A 16,505-nucleotide genomic window follows, 5' to 3' on the forward strand; every position below is an offset into this window, starting at 1 on the left:
AATTATAGTGTAGTAGCTCTTCATTGGCATTTTGCTGTATATTTTAGCAATCAGTTTAAAGCCAGGTTAACTGCATATTGCTTCCTTCATCTACGATAATAAATCAAACCATAGTATTTTTCACTTCTGAATACTATACAGTACATTAAAAAGACATTTTTAACATGTAAGCCTAAATTGCTATAATTTCTAATTGCAGTAAAGTCAAGTAATCTAAGCAAATGTAAAAGTCACATAAACAGCTGCATGTTCCCCACCAACAGTGTGTAGTCTTTCAGTGACATTTGTTTCTCTGAAATCTTAAGCTCTTGAAACTGAAGTTTTATCTCAAATTTACCCATAGTTTTATCAAAATCTCATGCAAGTTCTCAGTATTTTCTTGAGTGATAAAATACCACAGTTACTGGTAAACTAAAATTTGAATTGTTATTGATTTTATCAAATCATTTTATTCTCTGACTCTGTTTTTAAAGCTTTTCATGAGTTCAGGATTTTGGGCCTTGCTGGGTCTCTTGCAAATGTAGCAGACAACTTTATTTCCTGCTTATGTCAGACCTGACCTGCTGGACTAAAATACATGCTCACTTCTTCCTAAACTTTTCCATGACAACTTAGAGGCTTGGCATAACATTCAAACTGTTAAATGGATATAGATGGCTGGAAAGCCATTGTACAAGGAAAATGTCACTAGAGCTATCTCTGTTTCTCCCCTTTAAGCAATCAGAATTTCATGGGAGAGTGTGGGCCAATCATCTAAGGTTCTCCTGTTTGTTCATCCTTGGGTAGCATGACATGGACTTGCTATAAGTTTTTGAGAAAGGGAGTTGTTTATGCAATGATGATGAATAAAGACTACCAGAGGTATTCTTTGATTTAAAGTACCGAGCACTAACAAAGTAGGAAGGGAGCAACTTTAGAGTTATTTCAAAGCCAATCATTGCTGCAAGTCCTCCAATGCTAAATCCCTTTTACTCATTCAGATATTAGGGCCCAGGTTTAGCAGGTGATGGATGGTGGCATGCTGCTCCTGCTGCAGTATTTTCTTCTGTGGCAACAGCATCATGCTTGTGTGAGGCCAGCATATTTGCAAGCAGCAAAGAAACCACTGAACAAGAGGGCAAGTAGGGCATGATTGACTGTAACATCTGGGTTTGGATTTTTCTTTATGGGAGCTCACGCCACAAAACCAGCTTCTCATGATAAAGGAAGTAACAGCATTCTAAATATCCTTTGGACATAGCTTTCAGAGATGCTTTTATAAATAAATGACAGATGCAATGGGCAACTGCAATGTGATAAAAAATATCAGTGAAGCACCTGGTAAAAGCAACTATCTGTCAGCATGGGATCAATTCTACTACTTGTAGGGAGCCCAAGCAGTAGCACTCACATTAAAGACTGCTGACAAAGATTTGTTTACTCTGTCAGAAGATGAGTTGCAGTACAGAGGCTGCATATCGCTATTACAGTCTGTCATAGCATATTCTGTAGCCTTCCAGCAGCCGGGAGGCACAATAGGCATTACCTATTGCCGAGTTTGTCACAGATCTTGGCAAGACCATTTGGAAATCATTTCAGTGCTATGGAATTGTAAGTATGAACAACTCAAGTAATTGTAAGTATGAGCAGCTCAAGTGATTCAGAAGCCATACACAAATGTATGAAAAGAGGGAAAAAGAGCAAAAGGCTACTAAATTTGAACATCAGAAATGTTGACATTAATTCTGAGGACTGAATAAGTCTGAATAAATTTTCACAGTAAGGAGACTTGGGCCGTTGTTTCTTTTAATGATCTTGAAAGCATCTTTCATTTTCTAACTGTGGAAAAACACAAATGTAGTTTTCTGCTTATTTTGGTGCATTGTATTAGCATTGGGCATGTCAGAATTGTCAGATGCATCACAAATAGTGTTCCATCCTCAGCCAGTACAAATCAATTTAGTTACAGTGAAGAAGGTGCATTTATTTCAACCAAAGCCCTGGTCCCCCATGTTACTTTTTGTTGCAAACATAAGGGACTGTAATGAACTTCTTAATGTTGCAGAAAGATCAGAGACAAGCATGTAGGTACGTTCTGCAAACGAAAGGGAGACAGAAAGCTTTGGAAGGGCTCAATACGCCCCCTTCTGTTCTTTCCTATTTAATACATGGTCATGTCATCAAAGCCATAGTTTGCTTTAATGATAAACTGCAGGTCTCTCTTGAATGCATCTGTAATCAGCATTTTAAAATATACCTACTCCTCACCATGAGTTAACTGATTTTGTGATATTTCTCTAGGCTTGAATCCCAAATGACTGCTGATATCCAAACCATCCTGCAGCTTCTGCAAAGGCAAACAACACTCATTCCACCTGCCTATAGCATGGTGACTGCAGGTGCAGAGTACCAACAGCCAGAAATCCGGGTGATACAAAAGCTTCAGCCTGCAGCATCAATTAAAACAGACAGGAGTTTCAGACCTTCATCTCAGGTATGTACATAGCCAATAAAATTAAAACGGGCTTGCTAATCTTTTTAGCTTATGATGGAAGAAAAGCATGCCAGTCTAGGTGCTTGTTCACTAATTTAAATGCACTAGTTCACTAGCAATATGAAATTAATATTTTGATCTAGCATCTCTGCAGTGGACTTAGAGACACAGTTTGAGAGGCCACATTTTCTGTGAGGGTTATAGAGATCCATACAATGATCTTAGTCTGATTTACTTTATTTTCATGCTCTTCACAAAAGTTAGCAGAAATGACAAATACTAGACACAGCTGTGAAGCACAAACATTTTCCAAGTACTGGCCTGCCTGAAATGGTGCATCTGCTATAGGTCCCATTCATGAAGTCCTGGGAAGCACCACGACTATGTTTTCCTCAAGGTACAGGCCAGACAAGTCCAGCTGATGCAGCATAATGGTTATACACATACAGAAGTGTGAGGGGCTAAAACCATTCTTATGTCCAGTCCCTTGATACTGCTGGAAATATGAACATACAGAGCTATTGCATACCTGTGCTTCCCATTACATGTTTTCCACCCCAGTTCTATACAGGCAAAACATTGCGATTTTCCAAATTTGTTTGGGATTGCTGGAGTTCAACAGCTTGGGCAGAGATGTGGCATATTATTTCCAAACAGGTTGCTCTATGTCTAAGAATCCCAAATCAGTCATGTAGCATACAATCGGTAAATCCATTGTGCTTAGCTGTGTCAGATTCGTCGTGCATATACTGGGACACACATGGGCACTTTAAGCCCAACACATCCAGAGGGCAACAGTTCACATGCATAAAGATTATACAGCAAATGTATAGAAATAGTTTTCGGGCAAGTGTACCCTGCATATACCTGCACAAACACATACATGTATCTCTGAACAGAAATATGGCCACCCTCTGCAAACATCAGCAGGCACAGTGCACACTTCACACAAAATCCAAATTTGAGAGTGAAGAATTACCAACTGCTGAGACTGGAATCCAAATGGTTATCATGTTCAGAATGATGCAATTCCAGAGTTACATTCTGAAACAAAACAGCATATTCAAAAATGTTGAAATCCATAGTCTTAGATCAGGTATCAAGAATATTCAGTCCTTCAGAAAGCACAGTTCATTTGTGCATCTTGATGTGCATCTTGAAGTCTGAGGAGGGGACAATATATCCAGGCTTCTACAATTAATCAACAGAATTGCATTCAATTACATTAAATCAAATGCAGTACGACATAAAAATAGTTCAGTACATTGCTTAATTTTCAAACACAATTTTCCAGCAACCATCTGAATGTGCTAATTTTGAGCAGAACAAGAGCCTGGAAGAGACCAATTTAATTATTACCGTCTTGTTTCTTCTCCCTTCCAGTGTCCTGAATTTCTAGACCTTGAAAAAACAAAACTTAAATCCAAAGAATCCCTCTCAAGTGGAGTGCATCTTAACACAGCCTCGGAAGACAACCTGGCTTCTCTTTTAGACCAAGAACGTGACCAGTCTGTAGAGTGTCCCCCACAGCACTGTAAAACTTATCTCCAGCCAATTAGGCATCCTTCCTTGCCAGAATCTTCACTAACCACTGTAGGAATTTTGAGTCTTCATAGGCATGTTTCTGATCCTGGTCTTCCTGGGAAATAATACTTTTATACTATTACTTCACATAAAAATGTAAGTGCTTTTAATGGCTGGTTTTCCTTTTTTTTTTTTTTTTTTTTTTTTTGTATTTAAATCCTCTATACTTGACTCAGGGGCTACAAGGAATATACCATTATATGCAAAAGTACTGTATATTTTCCTAAATCTGAAGCTTGTAAGGTAAAGTTGAGCAGTTCTGATGTAAATATATATATATATATATACACACACACACACTAAGTGTATGTTCCAAATGTAAAACTGCCAGCATTCTCAAGGCACCTTATTTTATTTTTTTTAATAACATGCATGTTCTGAAATTACAGGTTACGTTGCATGGATATTACCATTTACTGCTGTCATGGAAATAGTATTTTATTGTGGATATGTGTTCAGAGCAAATAAGAGACCAATAACAATAATTCACACAGAAAAAACTCCTACCTGACCAACCTAAAATTCAAGCCAAATCTTCTTCTAGCTCAGTTCTGAAAATCAATTTATCTTTCTTGTAGTGAGCTTTTTACAGTAAATCACAATGATTCTGAACCTAGAGAAAAAAGAAGGTAACCCAGTCTTCTAGGTTTAAAACAATTAGGACAGAGAAACCAGCCTGCTTCCAAACCAGTTGAAGTAGAGCAGCACTTTAACAGACAGGAAAACTCTGCCACATGCTGGAAAGAATCACTGTAGATCACATCCACAAAACTGCAGGAATTGAATAATTTGTTTCCATATTTTTCTTTTTTTTTTTTAATTGCATCACAGAAGTTAGCTGCCATGAGCAGGCAGGAGCTCTTCATCTCTCACACAAACATAATCAAATGCAATAAATCTCATTTCTGTATAATGCAGAAGACTGTGTTCCTTTTGTTTCATACAAATTATTAACAATCTGTTTAATCAAAAAGTACACATTTTTGATTTCTAATTATGCAGGTGGTTGTTTGCAGTTACCTGTTTTTACTGACTGGCCCCTCCACAATGATCCTAAATGGAGTATATATGTATGTGGATACACACGTACACCACACACATTCCTGTATGTGTGCATGTGTGTATTTTATATATGTACATATGTGTGTATGTATGCGTGTATATATTTATACACACGTGTGTATGTGTGTATACGTTACTCTATATACACACATACACACAAGTGTGTGTTTATACCTACACTTACATGTAGGAGTATAGATATATAGAGATATATATATATGTATATATGTAAAATCACTTTCAGGAACAATTGTAAACTTTCTTATTACAAAACGAGTAAGCTTAGCTTGTGTCCAAAGCTGACTACATTAGAATAAAATGATTTAAGGTCCATAGGCTTTGAATACAGTATGTACTGTATGTGCATAATGCTTTGTGAATACTTAGATTTAATTTTATTAAAATATTATTCTGCTTCAGATGTTGTGTTTATTTTAGAAGGAATTGAACTTTTTATTACTGTTTTCAAATATTTGAAAATGTTCACGATTTTCTATTCCTAAAGCTTTAATGTGAAATTCCTCTAGGAAAAGAACTGGTTTCAGAAAAGCATGTTGGTGGGGGAGCAGTGAAATTTTAGCTAAAACCAAATTAAACTCTGTTCTAAACCAGTGCTACAGAGTAATGCAATAGTAGTTGACCCTCACTTTAATAGCTACACATATTGTATGTTGGGGTCAGAACAAATATATAACACTTTCAGTCATACACAGCCAGTAGATAAACCCAAGGTGGCTGAGCCTTCTGTCATTTAAAATCAGCATGAGTGTTGAGCTACTTAGGAAAGCTCTGCTTTGCCTTTCATATAAATATACAAAAATGAATTAACTGAATACCTTTGTAAGTGAAAAGAGAAACCAACCCTTCCCATACAAGATCAAATTTTCTTCTGCCTCATGCTACTGTTGATTGTTGAAAGGTCCAAATGCTGCAGTGGGCTGACGGCTCTTACTTCTACCATGACGACTGGAGGTCTGCACTGCTTAGTGCCTTGCAGGATGAGATCCTAGGTGACAGCAACATTGGGCCAGTCAGAATCTCTGTCTGCATAGACTCCATTGAAACAGGAGTGCTGCATAACACAGTGAAATAGTTTCTGCTTTTATTTTTTTAAATAGCAAGCATTAAGAACTTCTGCTCTATCTCAGTCTATTAACTACTATTAATGGCTGTTACAATGAACAAGCTAGCACATTTTCTAGAAAAGTATTTGTGGTTATGCGACGTTTTAAAAAGCCTGGTATAAATTAAAAATAAAATTAATGAAAAAGTATAATGCATGAGCATTGCTTTACAAAATGCCTTTTGTCCAGTTTCATCACTTGGTCTTTCACATTAATCCAAAGAGACTGAGCAAAACAGGTGGACTGTGGAAGTAGTGTTGGGGAAGAGGAAAAGCATCAACTATTTCTATTACCCTGAGTGAAGGAAAAGCTCCATCCATCCCTTACTCCTTTTCTTGGCTCAGAGAGGCTTTGTTCCTTCCCTTTTCTTTGTCTGTATTTATCAAGAAGAAAAATCTCAGATGGGGGCAACTAAGGGAGACTTTGCAAATTTACAGAGATTCTAAGTTCACCAGACATCTGCCAATGAATGAAGAAACAAAACATGAAAGATGACAACTTGGTTGGGTGCCCCTACCCTGCCACAGAAAGACCTTCTCAGATACCTTCTTTTCTTGTTGAGATACAGTGAAGCACATGAAGACCCAATGCTTAAAAGTTTATTTTCTTCTAGAGACAGGTACAAACCATTGTTTCTGAAAATGTGTTAATTTTCTAAACCGAAAAAATTGTCTCTAATTTTTGGTTTGTTCTTTCGGGGGACGGCAAAGAGGAGGAGAGGGCAGAGCTCCCTTTAAGCCCAGTCTGCTTCTCACTTGATAGAAACAGGTTTGTGTTAACCAAATCAGGCTGGGAATGGTAAAAGTGTACCCACACACCGTAATACGCTGCTATAGAGGCTGGCAGGACTGTAGGAGATACGTTTTGGTCTTACCTGAGTTTAGGAACACCCATCTTGGCTATTTATATTTAAAAACTGTGGCTAAAAATATATATAAATTGTAAGTTCTCAATACAGAGAAGTATCCTGGAAATTCAAGAATAGCTAATGTAGCTGGAGAATCAAAACAATTGGGACAATCACTCCAAATGTGAGAGATGAGATCGTGCAAATCAGCAGAGGTCTTCATGAAATGCATCATTTCCACCAGCTATGGGTCTAGTTCAGTGTTTAAAGCAAATGATAGATTGTGATGCTTTTCAATATTTAAACTGTGCAGCAAGCTACACCATGCACATATTCATCCACATGCACAAATTTACGGTAATACATGTAAGACCTGTGTCTTGACCTGCCTAACACTGCTGTTTCCAGGAAGTCCTTGACCAAGCATGTCTTTCTTGTCACACTCCCACTCTGCTCAGTGAACACATTTTCTGGTCTCCCATTAAACAGCTGCTGCCCATGGATGAACCTGTTTTCCCTTTTCCTGCTCCAGATTGTGTCCTAGCAATCTCTGTGGTGAGCACAGGTCACTCATCAGAGCCTCTGCTTGACTCAATACGTTACAAGTAACATACAAAAAGCTGGTAAGAACTGCTTTGCATGGCCTTGGTCTGTCTGCTTAGGTGAAGCAACTTGAGCTTTGCCCACAGAGGAACTGTGTGTCCTCCTGTTTGAGAGCTGCTGAGCTAGCCTGGCCATGAACAGCACAATGAAAGACTGGAGTAGCGGCACAGCAGAAGGCATGATTCTTCTAATGACCAATGTATGTAGTGCCACACCTGCAGATTAGAAGCTTTGATGCTTCTATTCTCTTCTATTAAATATTCTTACACAGTGAACAGATGTTCATGCAGGTATTTAAGGTTAGTCTCTTCATATGTTGGTTTAAATCAGAAATAATTAATTCCAATGGAGCCAAAAGTTAGATGTTATCACATTTTTAATCAGATTGGGAATTGGGTCCAGTGCGCACCTCCTCTCCATTCACCTACAGGTTCTCTCTGTATTTATACACAGAATTTTTGTGCCATCAGCAGTGCGGTGACATTTTCAGTATTGCTGAGATATAAAAAAAAAAAATTTTGTTAATGAAAAACTAAGAATCTTTCTCCACAAAAACAAATGTACAGACTCCACAAATGCACTCCTTAAGTGCAATATATTCCAAGCTAGTTGGACCAGGAAATCACACCGAGCAGTTTGTAATTCATTGCTACCTTGACAACTTTACATACTTGTCATTAAATAATTTTTACCTTTTGGGGGCACTATTATAGACATTATTTTCCTTCCTCTTACATTTTGCAGAGTCTCAAATTGATGTTACTTGTCACAGCAAAAATAGAAAAGGCTACAATTCCTAGAGTTCTTGATTCCTGTAGAGCAATATAATCATCTTCAGTCACCTAGAACTGACTAAAATCAAGTGAAATGTTGACAATGAGAGAAATGGTGGAACTGAACAGATGATGTTTTCTAAAAACTGTTATTAATTATGCTGACATTGTACATGATGTTAGCATCTTCTGACTGTTACAGGTATGTTCTGCTGTTTTCTAATTAAGACATTAGGCATAATCAATTTCTAGCTAGCAAAACTTGATTGATCAAAACCCAAAAAACTGTTAAAGCTGCTGCTTCCAACAAATCTCACTGTTTCTAGTAAGTTATTGTAAGACAGTCTCCTTTGGAAAAGATGTTAGATTAATTTCATCTGTGGACACTCCAAGCACGACTCACACTTTCTACTTATGTACGGTTAAAAAAATCCCTGCATATTTAAACTGACATCAAATGTTGATGCATGAAGCAGAAAAATCTGTTCTGCTCAACGCAAGCAGTTTTTTTCTGGTTTTTTGTCCAGACAGGCTTTTAGAATAATCCTTTCAGCATTCTTTGAGCCTACATGAAACCAAACCACTAAAATACAGGACACCCACAAGAGCTCAAGGACAAGCCTCATAGCCAAAAATAAACAGCAGATATCAAAATTTAGTATCTTTTAACATCCTAATCCTTCACAGAGGCTAGTGAAGACATGAGACAAGCCTAATGGAAGGTAACTGCATTTCAAACATTGCTATTTACTCCCCATTTGGAGCCACTAGGTGCCAGCTCTTTCCAAGAAAGAGAAAGTGGTGGCCCAGCAGATGAGACAGCAGAACTCACACAGCAGGTTTTACATTCAAGTAGGCAATTTTAAGCAACCAACCACCCCTCTTCAGTTCTGATTCTCAGTTTGATCTTCTCTTTGACCAATGCTGACATTTCTGAGGCCCAGCACCCCTAGCACCAAGCTCTTCCTAGAAGGAAGCAAAGCTTGTCACTGAGCCCTGTTACTATTCAGACTATATGTTCACTGCACTACATCTGTTGCAGAATAATGAACTATCCTTGTAGGAAATTTCTGCCAAATTAATCTTGTGCTGTCATTGGTAGAGCCCAGGTTAATTCAGGTATCCTTCCCTCCGCTTTTGACAAAGAGCAGTACCAGATTCAGTAGGAGTTAACAGCAGTGTACTAAAGGCATTACAGCGACCAAAAAACACTGAACTGGCGCTTATATTCACCAACAGAAACAACTACAAAGTGAGTTTAAATGGGTCTGATAAGCAAGGTCCATGTGCTGAGGCTACTGTTTTGTGGGTTTGGGTTTTTCTGCTTTCTGGCTGGTTTGGATTTGGTTTTTTATTATTATTTTGGATTGTTCTGAAACTGCGACAATTTATTCAAACCCACATCATTATTTGCAGCTACTCCAAACTGTTGCAATCATGCATTTAATAAGTTTCCAGAGTTGGGTGGAGGTATTTTGCCCTCCTTATTTACACATAAGCAGAAATGTAACCTCAATGCTTCCTATTAGTTTACTCTTGCCTTATTATCACAAATGCAAACCTCACTAAAATACAGGGGGATGCACTTGTTTGATCTGTAGTATCTAGCAGCCGTGCACAAACAGCAAGGGACCTAATCTCATTTGCAAATTTAACACCAATTTTTTAATGAAAATACTGACAAATTGTAAAATTGATTCAGATTGGAGACAGATTTGGTGTGCAGCCATCGGTGTATTTTCAACGGATGCTCAGGCAGAACTAAATTTTAAGTAGCTTCTCACTCAGAATAAAATAAGAACATGCAAAAGGTTTTTTAACATGATTATGCTGAACCTACAGCTTCCTTCAGTTTTATTAGGAATGATATGTACTTATACAGCTGTCCCAGTGTCACTTATATACTACATCTACTCAATACATTATTAACACTTTTAAAATAGAGTGTATTAGAAGTTGAACAGCAAATAGCTTAATGGGAGAAAAACAAACAAGATCCACAGAGTAGATCACATATGAAAATCAAGACAACACTGAGTTTTATGAATGATACTAAAGGAGCATGTGCAAGAGTTTGTACCTGCCTGCAGCTTCCCTTCTCTCCTTCTACCTCCGCGTACGAGTAGTAGATAGAACTGCATTATTAATAAAGAAACATTTTTCTTCATCTAGCTATTTGAGGTTGGTTTTTTTAATGACCACGTGGGACATTCTTTGATTACTAATGAATGCAGAATATGGCTATTCTCTTTGGAATGCAAATTAGATGGACCAAATTAAAGCCTCCCACAGGAAGCATTTTTATGCATTATTTACATTTCCTGTACTGAAACTTTATGATATTGTAAAGTTGGAAATGCAAAGAAAGTTTTGTAAACTTAAGTTTACATAGATACTCCACTACTATGAGCTGTAGCAAATCCTGTTGAAGAATGCAGTTAAAGTTATTATCTTGCTTTCAGAAAAGATCTCCTGGAAAATTGTTTGCTGTACAAATGAAAGTGCTTGTACACTGCACATACATTTTGTATTTTATGTCACCATGAAAACTTATTTGCAAGAAATCTAAATATGCACAAATAAATGCAATGCACTCATTTCCGCCATAAACAACAAATGCGAACATTTAATTTGTGACCTACTTGCATTTAGTTATTATGATGCAAACACCACTAACAGGGATTCAGAGGCTGAATACAGATCTCTAGCAAAAACAGTGAGAAAAAAAAAGTTAAATTTAGGATACTCATAACATCATGGGAATAAACACACAGGGTTACACAGGACACCACTCACTGGCCTGAAGCACGCAGACTAGAGACACTAAACTAGACCTTTTCAGAAAATCCTATGCACACAGCAATCTCCAGGTATCACACTGATCTCCACCCCTCAAGCAGAACTGGAAGTTATATCCCTGTCCATTCCCTCTACCTTCACCGACTGAGGAATTAAAAAATCTAAGATAGCTTCTAATTACAAAATCTGAGTATTAAAGCTAATAATTGCTATCCATTGAAGCCCAAATTTTCCCAAAATATTTTGATCAAGCCAGACAAATCCATTGCTTGAATCATTTTCTTTTAAAGAATTTAGAGTGAATCACGCAACAGGTTTACCAAGCAAGACCTATTCAGCGAGGGATTCTACTGATCCAGATGAATAGTCATTGAAAGGTTTTGAGACAAGCTGAGCTCCTTGGGGAAAAGACTTAGGTGGGATTAAACAAATACAAGCAGTTGAAGGCCATTCCACCTGTATTCAAATAGTATTACCTGAGATTGCCTCACCAGAAAGGCATGACCTATTATGTATGACCATAAGCTTTCACTTTTCATCAAGCTCTTAACACAGAAATTTATTTGTCTGGAATTACAGATGTACAGATAAAAAAATAAAAAAAAAAAGCTATCTTCTAAATATAGGAAAATGCAAAAACAAATTTATTGCTTTGAATCATGCACTTAAAAATAAAAGCATTCAACATGCATTCTTATCGAGCAGGAAGGTTAACAATTCTACAACAGCTTCCATTCACAGCAGTTCTTCTAAGCATGAACTCTGACAGGTTGGTGATCCTCTTTTTCTCCAGCAGCTCAGCATTCATAATGCCATGCTGCACTGCAAGAACTAGAAGAGGCAGTAACAGGCAAGTCAGTGTCTGGGGATTTTGGAAGTATGACAAATACTATTACACTAACCATCAGTGAGATTCAAAAGAAATGGCCCACTTCCATCCTGACAGATGGAGGGACCCACAAGTTTAAATATTAGATGCTTCTGTTTCTGGATTTTTAGCAAGAAAACTGCTGCCTCAATCTCATTTCATAGTATTAGAGCATGTCCAAAAATTATTTAGTCAACTGATCAGTTCACATCTTGCTACCTACATTCTGCCAATAACTTCCACAGTCTACTGTGGTGATCCAGCAACAACTTCCCATAGTAATAAAGTAATTACACTACTAACAAGCAGGACTATGCACAGTAATAATCTGCAATGGAATAGAAGAGCAGTGATTATCAACTGAAGAATTCCGCTTTCAATATTAAGATGCAAATTGAATTATATGTTAATACTAAGTAAATTATTTCTATAAATGTTTTGACGATTTTGCCACAGCTGCATGTGTTAAGCTAAACCCACCTTCAGGAATGATGAGCATGCCTTTATGTTCATTTTCCTTTTGAGAAACTACTGAAGTTTAATGGAAGCTCCAATTACTAATGCTCATAATGCTGGTGGTCAGCTTAACATGAATGAGATCACTCTGTAAAATTACAAAGCGCAAGATATGCACATCAAATAAAGCAGTTATACAGATAATACATCTCCATAACCAGTATCTACACCTCGTTATAAATGCTCAAACAAAACTAGTATCAAAAGTTACCAGTTTAAGAGAATTTAAAATTCAAGTTTCCCATAATCACCAACAGGTTCAAAGTGACACCGAGATTCCACTGAAGTCCTAATATGTACAAGGATACATCTTGCATGGATAGCATCATTCTGCAAGTTTTCAATCTGAATGTTGAAAAGGGTAATTAATAAAACAATCAGAAGTTTGTAACTGATATGATTTTTAACAGTTTCAGCAATGACAGTGACCATGAATTTTCTTTTAAAAGAAACCAAAAACATTCAGGTAGCCTGATATTAAACACACACATCCCCCCCTTTTTTCTTATTTAAATCTGCCTACTACAGAACTAACAAGTACATTACACTAACTTACTACCTTGGAGTAGCATCCTTAACATCAGAATTTAATTTTAAAGGGTGTCAGAGTTAGATTAGGCATAAAAGCCTACTCTTTTCCACTTTGCACCTCAACTCGTGCATAGCTTGTAACAGTCTTCTACTACCTAAAGGTGGCCTACAACAAATCTGGAGATGGACTTTTCACACGGGTATGTGGTGAGAAGACAAGGGGGAATGGCTTTAATGTGACAGAAAAGATATTTAGGTTAGACATAAGGAAGAAATTCTTTACATGAGGGTGGTGAGGCACTGAACAGGTTGCCCTGAGAAGCTGTGGCTGCCCCATCACTGGCAGTGTTCAAGGCCAGGTAGGATGTGGGGGTCTTGGAGCAACCTGGTCTGGTGGAAGACGTCCCTGCCATGGCAGGGGGTTGGAACTTGATAACCTTTGCGGTCCCTGCCATCCCACACCATTATTCAACGATTCCATGATTTTCTCTTCGAGCTGTAAGTGCTTTCACATTTGCTGATGACTCCTACTAGTGTTCCTAGATGTGCTGTCAGTCTGTTCCGGAATACTACTTTTTACAAAAGATAGTGCAGTGTACATAAGCATTGTAGTCCTGACCCTGGCCACAAGAAACACCAAATATGATACAACATTTTACCATCAGGGCAATGACCACATTACCGGATGCAGGCAGTCCGTAAGCAGTGACCCCGCTGCTGCCGCGCTGGGTTTATTCATCACAGGACACCCGCTCTGCCCACCGGCACAGGGCCTACAGACATCACCGGCCGCTCGGCCGCAGTAGTGCGGCCGCTCGCCTCCCCTCGCAGGCCTCCTCCGGCACTGCTCCGCCGGGCAAGCAGCCCGGTTCCGCAGCTGGCGCCAGGAGGAAACACGCCCCTCCGTCACCCGCAATGGGTGCGCGGCAGAGAGGGGCGGAGAGACGGGACGGAGCTGGGCTGAGCGGGCACGGCCTCACCGGAACCGCACCGCGACGGTGGCGCTGCCGAGCCCGGGGGCAAGTAGCCGAAGAAGGAAGCGACACCCGGCCCTTGTGGGCCAGGCCGGCAGCAAGAGCCGCCGCCCGGTCCCCGCGCCTGCTGTTAACACAGACGAACCCCCACCCACCGGCGGGTCCTGCGAGCCCAGCGCGCTCTTTGCGCAGCCTCAGGCGGTCAGCAAGTAACCCCCGTGTGTGTGGCGGGTGCTGCGTTAGCTTGGCGTGCGCTCCAGCCGCCGCGCCGGGCGGTGTGCCCGGCTGCACTCCTGCCTGGGCTGTTACCGTGCGCGGACGGGAGCTGGCGCCGCGCCTCTGCACAGACACCGCCGCCCGGTGGGGCAGGCCTAGTGCTCCTCCCGGCCCCTGAACCCGGGGACTAACCTCGGCCTTACCTGAAAGGGGCAAAGGCCTCAGAAATCCATGGGTTTATGGGGTGTTTGTATCCAGCGACAGCACGGCCATAGTCGGGATATGTGAGTGGTAGGACAAATGGTTTTAAACTAAAAGAGGGAGATTCAGGCTGGACATGAGGAAAAAGTTCTTCACAATGAGGGTGATAAAGCCCTGGCACAGGTTGCCCAGGGAGGTGGTGGATGTGCCATCCCTGGAGACACTCAAAGCCAGGCTGGCTGCGGTTCTGGGCAACCTGTTCTAGTTGAAGATGGCCCCCCTCATTGCAGGGGGTTTGGACCTGATGAGTTTTGAAAGTCCCTTCCAACCCAGACTGCCCTACGATACTTGTGTCACCAGTGCAGAGAGCAGCCATCTGTGCAACCTAGCAGCAGCTGGAATAAGTACTGTTTTTTTTTCCCCCATAATAAGTCACAATAAGTCACAAGTGTCCTTTTACTGTCTACAAACACATAGAACCTGAAAAGGGGTGTTGGGGTATAAATACACTGGGCCTGATTTACCACTGCTACATACATAACTTGGCAACCAACCAACCTATCTACAGACACTGCACCCAAGTGACCCATGCAGGCTCCTGAGGCCTGACCAGAAAGACTGACATGTCATCCAAATTAAGTGCTGAAGACAGAAGGAAAAGATGGAGGGGGTGAGGTGGAAAGTAGTGAGACTTTAGAAAGCTTTTAAAGGAAAGTTGCATAAAGCAGTATGATGAAATGAGTGAAACTAATAAGCAGAAAGCACAACAATGAAATGAAAGTAAAACAAATTAAGTTCTTTTACAAGAGAAGCTTCCAACTGAAGGAAGCTCCACCGAGAGCAGAATGCTGTAGCATGACAAGCAGCTGAGGGCATGATTTGAGTTACAGGAAATGTTAGGCTGGGAAAGGACCTCTGGAAGTACCTGGCTTCCTTCTACAAGCACGGCATTAAATCAAGGCTCCTGTCAAGTCCTGAATATTTCCTTGAGGAAACTCCCACTACTGCTCTGGGCAATATATTCCAGTGTCTAATTGTTTTTACAGTGGAGAATATTTTCTCTTATACCCGGACAGAGTTTCCCCAGAAGAAACTTAATCCAGTTGCCCCTTGTGCTGTGTATCCCCGTGAAGAGGGATGCAACTTTTAGGAGTCAGAATGGATCTCCCAAGCCTTCTTTTCTCTAGGCTGAATAAACCCAGTTTCTTCAAATACATGTAAGCATCGTGCTGGCCCTTCTCTGGATCCTCTCCACTTTTTCTCTCTTTCTCTCTTGAGCTGTCCAGGTCTGAAACTGAAGACAGTAATCCTGGTGCTCTCTGTTTACTCTATCATCATGCTACAAAACTTGAAATTGAGTTACCTCAGAATCACACTCAGGTTCCCTAAAAGCCCACAATATAAACCAAGCCTGCTTCTGAAGCTCAGTGACATCTACCATATGGGGGAAACCACATCTCAATGGGAGACTGTTCCAACAATCTCAAACTATCCAACAAACTCCTCTAGGAAGTTTATCATGTGCCTCCTGCTTTGTATGCAAGGTGAAATCCTTCAAACTAAAAAAAAAATAAAAATAAAATCAATAAAAAAGGCACAAAAATATAAAAATCTCTTTAAGACATGCCCAAAGTAATCCATTAGAGCATACGAGTAAGCTTTACTTCCTTGATGGCTTCTTGTGGGTGTGTATTCTGCAACAAGGCTTACCTGCAAACGACCGACCGAAGACACTCCTGCACCCAAGCACCTCATCTCCCTGTGGGTGCCTACCTGGTAGAGGCACCCTGTGGGGAACCCTGACATGGCAGTGACCAGCCTGAGAAACTCCTGAGTGATGGTACTCTTGGTTTATGTTACGTTTGGTTGTTTTTGTTTACCACTGCTACACACACGACTTGACAAATGAAGCAAGCATACAACCAACCTGTCTA

The 16,505-nt window shown here is 39.9% G+C and overlaps 1 protein-coding gene and 1 long non-coding RNA gene across 2 annotated transcripts in view; one reads left to right on the forward strand and one right to left on the reverse strand.

Annotated features, from left to right (window-relative positions):
* KCNH7 (potassium voltage-gated channel subfamily H member 7) overlaps positions 1–4,123 on the forward strand; it is a 243,728-nt gene extending 239,605 nt beyond the window's left edge. The window contains exons 15-16 of the mRNA XM_065670557.1: positions 2,281–2,473; positions 3,857–4,123. Of these exons, the coding sequence (XP_065526629.1) occupies positions 2,281–2,473; positions 3,857–4,123 (460 nt within the window). The remainder of the gene's footprint in view (positions 1–2,280; positions 2,474–3,856) is intronic.
* On the reverse strand, positions 2,655–14,022 carry LOC136009992 (uncharacterized). Its single transcript, XR_010610724.1, has 3 exons — positions 13,863–14,022; positions 5,956–6,125; positions 2,655–3,664 (listed from the first exon to the last, which is right to left on the reverse strand). It is a non-coding gene; the product is annotated as an uncharacterized LOC136009992 (long non-coding RNA).
* Positions 14,023–16,505: the final 2,483 nt, after the last annotated feature.

The sequence above is a fragment of the Lathamus discolor genome, chromosome 3 (assembly GCF_037157495.1).
Source record: "Lathamus discolor isolate bLatDis1 chromosome 3, bLatDis1.hap1, whole genome shotgun sequence".
Taxonomy (NCBI): Eukaryota; Metazoa; Chordata; class Aves; order Psittaciformes; family Psittacidae; genus Lathamus; species Lathamus discolor.